Genomic DNA, 6,906 nt, shown 5'->3' with positions numbered 1-6,906 from the left:
AGAAACTCAATTGCCAGCATAACGGTAGCCTGTGTTACCGCTGCAGGATGCTATCACTGTAGTATTAGAGGAATAATATCTGTGTTCAGAGCCCTTATAGCATCAAGGAGTGTGAGAAGGGTGGCAGTACTAGAATTTGGAACTTAAAGACTAGGCCAAACGTTGAATCTGAACCAGGATAATCAATTCCCCGAAGAAAAGGGCATTTGCCAGGAATCAAGATGGCGGGAGCGGCTACGAGCGAAGTGTCGCGATAGGAGCTTCCGCCGAGAATCAGGTGACGAGAGTTTGAGCCAGGACCGGGAGGGCGGGGGTAGAAACCCGGGTTGGGGCCCAAGGCGGTTAGAGCGGTGGCGGCGGCATCCGGAGTAGCACTGAGATCTTCCGGCGGCGGGAACTGGGGTCATGGATCATATCACGGTACCCAAGGTAAGGAGAAGAGTTAAGCGAGGCTGACAGCCGCGAGCTTCTTCTTGGTGCTCACCTGGGAGGCCAGACACGCCTCCTCAGCCTTCTCAGAGTACTTTTTGATGCGTCTTTCCTATGTGGGGACCTGGGTTCTCTTTCTGGGTCCACACCCCCTTTCAACCAAACACCTCTTCTCGGGATCCGCTTGCGGGCGGCGGCGGCCGGGAAAGAGGTGGTCTGAGCCACCGTCCCCTTACGCGACACTGCCCCCGCGCCCGGTGCGCCCCTGTTCTGGCCCTCGGACTCCACCTCCTCTCTAGCCTTGACTTTTCACCCACCCTTATCTCAGCTTTTTATACTAGCCGGACTTGTAACGGCCATTCGCGAATACCCCACATGGCACTGCCTCCTGCGGAGTTACTTCCTTTATCCAGCGTTTCTTCACAATCTTCTTGGCTCCTCCAGCCCCTAATGTTCCCCAAGGGCTGCCCAGACCCCCATTCTCGTCCCAGCTCCACGGCATGCCTGTGAGGGTTTGTGGGGCGACAGCGTCTCTTCAGCCAAAGCTGGACAATGGGAAAGGAAGGGGAGTGGGGCAGATTGGATCTGGCCCTGCTCAGCCTGGAGGAGAAACTCAAGAGGTTTATCCAGCCATTTCTCGCCTGTTTTTTGCCTGCCCTGAGTTAGAGCTGCCACTGTGCTTTTTTTTCTCATCTTTCCAGATTCTACTCCCTCCCTTCCCAATGCCAGCCCCTTTCTCTTTCAAATGCACTTCCCTCCTTTCTCCTCTCTGGGGCTGGGGGACAGTGAAAAGTTCACAACTGTGGTTTTTTGTTTTTTTCTGTTAATCATAACACACGTGGCTCAGGATAATTGAAGTCCATGTAAAAAATCCAGAGTGTTTTTAATGGAAAGAGCATGGATTTTGATGTCCGAAGACTTGAATTAAAATGCTGCCCACTGCATCCTCACCAACTACTACCTAATGACTTTGGACAAATTATTTAACCTCTCTGAGCCTCAGCTTTTCTCACCTACTGATAGGGTTTTTCTCTGTGTCCCCATCCAAATCTCATCTTGTAGCTTCCATAATTCCCAGATGTTGTGGGAGGGACCCTGTGGGAGACAGTTGAATCATGGAGGTGGGTCTTTCCCGTGCTATTCTTGTGATAGTGAATGAGATCTGATAGTTTTAAAAATGGGAGTTTCTCTGCACAAGCTCTGTCTTTGCTTGCTGCCATCCACGTAAGATGTGACTTGCTCCTCCTTTCCTTCTGCCATTATCGTGAGGCCTCCCCAGCCATGTGGAGCTGTTAAGTCCAATAAACCTCTTTCTTTGGTAAATTGCGCAGTCTCAGGTATGTCCTTATCAGCAGCGTGAAAACGGACTAATACACCTACCAAATGAGGATAATGAAATTTGCCCTGCTCACTTCACAAGGTGGTTGTGGGATTAAATAAAAGGATGTGTGTGAAATAATTTTTGTAACTAGTAACATTTTGCCCACTTGTTAGCATAAGACCATGATGCCTCCTGATGGGCAAAGCACAAACTCCAACCTTCAAACCTCTTTTTCTGACTCCCTCCTCTTCGGGGCCCTTCTCTGTGGAGGAGAACCATATCCTCTGTAACAGCCAGCCTTGCCTTTTTCTGTGTCCCTTTGTTTCCAGAGCATGTCATCTGTACCAGGTCCTCTGACATGGTATAAGAATATGGTACCATTAAAGGAAAGGAACTTCTGTTGTCCAGACTCCCTCTTCTGCCAACCTACCTAAGCTTGGGCCATGTTACTTGTCTAGTTCAAAATTAGCTCACCTGAATGCTCATTTTTTCTTTCTCCTTTGACCTGGGGAAGATGGGGAGGCAGAACTGCCCTTGTCCTTGAGTGTTAAAATATTAAAATGCCCCTGTTAGGGATTGAAGCTATAAACTGGGCTGGCTGTATAGAAATTGTAAGGGAGAAGAAACCATTAACTGGCCCATATTAAAATTATAATAGCAGCTAACACATATTGAATATTTAACCATGTGGCACACAGTGTGTTAGATATTTTACATGAAATAGGCCTTCAATCCTTACAATAACCTATTAGGAGATACTATTATTATTCCCATATTACAGATGAGGAAACTGAGATCCATAGATGTGGAATGCTTGCCTAATAAATAAAGATAGGAGTGCTCAGACTGGTGCTGGGATAGGATTCGTGCCCAGGAAGACTTAAACTTGCATGATGGTCAGACTCCATTTGTACTGCGTGGATAGTATCATTAGTCTTGAAATATAAATAGAAACTCCAAATGAAGACTTGATTCTTTAAACAGGATTAGTATTTGTTTTGGTGCCTGGCAGGGCTGTGAGTGCCTGCAGGAGATATGCTCCATGAGTCTTTTTTTTTTTTTTTTTTTTTGCAGTTTCTAGAAAGGATTAGGGTTGCATTAATGGCTAGGGATTAAAATGGTCTCCCTTTTGTTAACTCACTGTTTCCACAAAAGAAAGAGACATCTGCCTTGTCCATCCTAGGACAAAGGGATAACTATGAGTTTGTCAGTCATTAGTTATGCATGTCAAGTACCAAGGTGACTTTTATTTTTGGCTCTTGCTTGAGTGTTTTTCATTACTCAGGAAGCCTTTATAAAAGTATTGAAGTACAATACACATATAAAAAGTATGTAGATTGGAAGTATTCATTGCACTATAAACTTATAAACTGGGCGCACCCATGCAACCACTACTGAGATAAAAACAAGAACAACAACAAAAAGCCCCAAAAAGCCAGAACATTACCAGGAGCCTGCTTCATGCCCACTTCCAGTCAGTACCCCTCCCAAGGGTAAACCACTATTCTGACCTCTCGCAGAATAGGTTCGTTTTACCCTTTTGTCGTACTTAATATAAATGGATTAATACATTCTATTTTGTGTTTGACTTCTTTTGCTCAACATAGTTTGAAAGATTTATCCATTTTATTTCTTGAACTTATAGATCATTCTCATTGGTATATTCTGTTTTGTTAATGTGCCACATGTGATTTATCCATTCTTCTGTTGATGGGGAATTTCCAGTTCTGCCTTTTACCAATAGCACATTCTTTTGACAGATTTAAATATACATTTTTGTTGGTATACGCCATAGGAGTGGAATTTCTGGGTCATAGAATATGCATATGTTCAGCTAGACACTACCAATTTTACATTCCCAAACGGATCTATCTTTCTAAGATACAATTTAGGGTTCAACAATCATTTTTGGAGCATCTCAGGCCTACGCTAATGTTTGGTGACTCTTCTGTCTGAATCAGAATAACCCTCATTACATTTGTGTCAGTTGGCACCCAGAATTCTTAATTACTTTTCTTTCCTGGAATAGAATCTTAATAGTAAGTCTTTATGCAATTAACATTTATTGAGCTTTAACTGGTTGGATAATTTGCTGTGGTTTAAGAGTGCACACTTTGGAGCCAGACTGTCTGAAATCAAATCTCAACTCTGCTACTTAACTAGCTTTGTGATTTTGGCAAATACGTAATCTCTCTGTGCCTCAGTTTCTTCATCTATAAGATGATGGTGACAATAGTACCTATCTCATAGGATTATTATAAGTTAGTAAATAAATAAATAAATAAATTAGTGTCTGTGAAGTGCTTAGAACAGTGCGTGGCACATGGTAGATGTTTAATTTAGCTACCAGTTACTATCATCATTATTAATTATTTTGTACAGAATCCCACATTGGGAGTTAAAGATACATAACTGGATATAGATATAGCAACTGCCCTTTGGGATTTCTTAATCAAGTCAGGCGATGAGATGCTAAATATAAAGTCCAAAAATGAAAGAGACTGAAAAATATGTTCATTCTGTCTTGTGATCTGATGGGAAGCCTGACAGGCAGGGACGAGCTCTTCCAAGTTTACGGCCTCTTAGACCTCAATTACTACTCTAGAGAATAGTGTTATGTGTTTAATTCATGAACCTCTTTAATCTAGAACAAGGATAATTTGGTCAAAAATCTGTTTTCCGGACTCTCCTTCACATAAACAATTGCTAGCTCATTAAGGAATGTTTTAACACAAAAAAGTAATTTCTACATTTGTATGGGTAAATAAAAAAGAGTGATATAGCTTTTGTAGATTGTAAAGGACCTTGAATGTTACACTGAGGAATTTGAACTTGCAAATTGACAAGGAGCTACTAAAGCTTTATGTCTAGAAATGGAAAAGTTAGGACTTTTTGAAAGATTATCTAAATGAGGAATGGGGATGAGATTTCTTTTTGGAATGATGAAAATGTCCTAAAATTACATTATGATGATGATTGTACAACTCCAAATTTACTAAAACGCATTGAATTGTATACTTAAAAGAGTGAATGTGGCTGGGCCCCGTTAGCTCAAGCCTGTAATACCAACACTTTGGGAGCCTCAGGCGGGAAGATCATTTGAGCCCAGGAGTTTGAGACCAGGCTGGGTGACATAGTGAAACCCCATCTGTACAAAAAATTAGAAAAAAAAAAAATAGCTGGGTGTGGTGGCATACACGTGTGGTCTCAGCTACTCAAGAGACTGAAGTGGGGGATGGCTTGAGTCTGGGAGGTTGAGGCTGCAGTGAGCTCTGATAGTGCCACTACACTCCAGCCTGGGCGACAGAGCGACATCCTGTCTGAAAAAAAGGGTGAATTTTATGGTATGTAAATTATAGTTCAATAAAGCTGCTAATAAATAAGGTAATTAATAGATGAGGATCATCTCGTGGTGGTCCAAGCCTCTCGTTTCACACATTTGAAAACTGAGTCTCAGAGAGCTGGAGTTTTTTATCCATGGTCAAACATCTACCAAGTAGAGGAGCTAGCATTGTCTTGTAGTTGTTCAGTATGCATAGCTTGTTCAGACTAATAAAATGTGGCGTTATCACAGCAACGACAGCCAAAATAATTGGAGTGCCAGATGGGTATAGAATGCTATCCTGGATAGTAATAATAATAATAAAAATAACACTTTATAGTATGTTAGTAACACTTTGTAGCACTTTGTCTTACCACACAGGAAATTACAATTTGTATGAAGCTTTCTTAAAAGCAGATAATTTTTACCTTTACTTCCAGGAAACTAAGGTCAAATGTTCAGATATATTATCTACATTAGCTCTTGTGCTTAGCATAATTGCTTCCTCCTCCTCTTCATGGCTTTGGTTTTCTATTCTAATAACCTAATTGTAGATCTGTCTTTTATTATAAACAACCTCAGATTCATTTAGGCAAGAGGCAGGGTCAAAATAAAGAAAGGTAAAACTGGATAAAGAAGTGTTTTTCATTATGAAGAAAATGGAGATTTCTAGAGGTGAGAATTGTGCTGCCTGTCCAGTTCCCAAAACTGCACATCCAGTTGGCTTCACTGTGATCCTTCCAGTCTAGGAAATAGTGTGATATGATGGAAAAAGCATGAACAAAGCTGGATTTGAATTCAAGCTGTATAATTTATTAGCTCTGAGTTCTTGGGCAAATCACTTAAATACTTTGAGTCTGTTGGGACTATGATGAAGATTAAGATAAGATAATATGATGAAGGCCTGGCATATTATAAGTACTCTATAACTTTGTGTTTCTTCCTCTTTCCACCAGAGCCAAACAATAGTGGAAGCTTAGTCGTGAGAGGTCTCAAAGATCGGCCTGTCTCAGGGAGATTTGCCTGAGCATCCCAAAAGGCTCTTGGTACTACATTGCAAGGGAAAGAGGCTGCCTAGGAAGCCCTGGTGGCAGTGATCTGGCATTTTGGACCCTGTTTTATAGGCATTGGAATAGTTTTCCTCATCACCAAAACCCCCTCCTTCGACCTCACTTTGTACTTGGGAAACCCCAACTAGGCAGTTGCTGCCAGAAACTACTGGGATTTTTTTTAGGGTTGTGTCTTTTTAGATATCATTTTGTGGGTTTTGTGTTAAAATACTTAGGTGCTTTAGAGAGATTTTTTGCTAAGTTTTAAAGACATTTTCATCATTTGAGAAACCAATACTATACAGAGAGTTAGGAGATCTGAATTCTGGCCCCACTTCTGATACTGACATGCTATGTGATCTTAGACTGCCTTTTTACCTCTCTAGGCATCACTTCATCAGTAAAATAATATTTAACCTTTATAGAGCAATTGCTATGTGTCAGGTACTATTCTAAGTGCTTTACATAAATATTACATATTTATATACTCATTTAAGCCTTGCAACAATACTATTAGTCTCATTTTAAATATAAAGAAGGCCACAAGGTCAGGAATTCTACACTAGCCTGACCAACATGGTGAAACCCTGTCTCTACTCAAAATACAAAAATTAGCTGGGCATGGTGGCATGTGCCTGTAATCCCAGCTTCTCGGGAGGCTGAGGCAGGAGAATTGCTTGAACCCGGGAGTCGGAGGTTGCAGTGAGCTGAGATGGCACCACTGTACTCCAGCCTGGGTGACAGAGTGAGACTCTTTCTCAAAAAGAAAAAAAAAAAAAAAAAAA

At 41.4% G+C, this 6,906-nt stretch overlaps 1 protein-coding gene across 1 annotated transcript in view; it reads left to right on the top strand.

Moving 5' to 3' along the window:
• Nucleotides 1-296: 296 nt before the first annotated feature.
• The window catches only part of MTMR8 (myotubularin related protein 8), a 128,456-nt gene continuing 121,846 nt past the window's right edge, over nt 297-6,906 (top strand). The window contains exon 1 of the mRNA XM_032255794.1: nt 297-429. Within this exon, the coding sequence (XP_032111685.1) occupies nt 406-429 (24 nt within the window). The 5' untranslated portion in view covers nt 297-405. The remainder of the gene's footprint in view (nt 430-6,906) is intronic.

This window comes from Sapajus apella, unplaced genomic scaffold, assembly GCF_009761245.1.
Source record: "Sapajus apella isolate SASKATOON/1434 unplaced genomic scaffold, GSC_monkey_1.0 scaffold91, whole genome shotgun sequence".
Taxonomy (NCBI): Eukaryota; Metazoa; Chordata; class Mammalia; order Primates; family Cebidae; genus Sapajus; species Sapajus apella.
The sequence above is the reverse complement of the archived record's forward strand: the minus strand, read 5'-3'. Positions and strand labels throughout refer to the sequence as shown.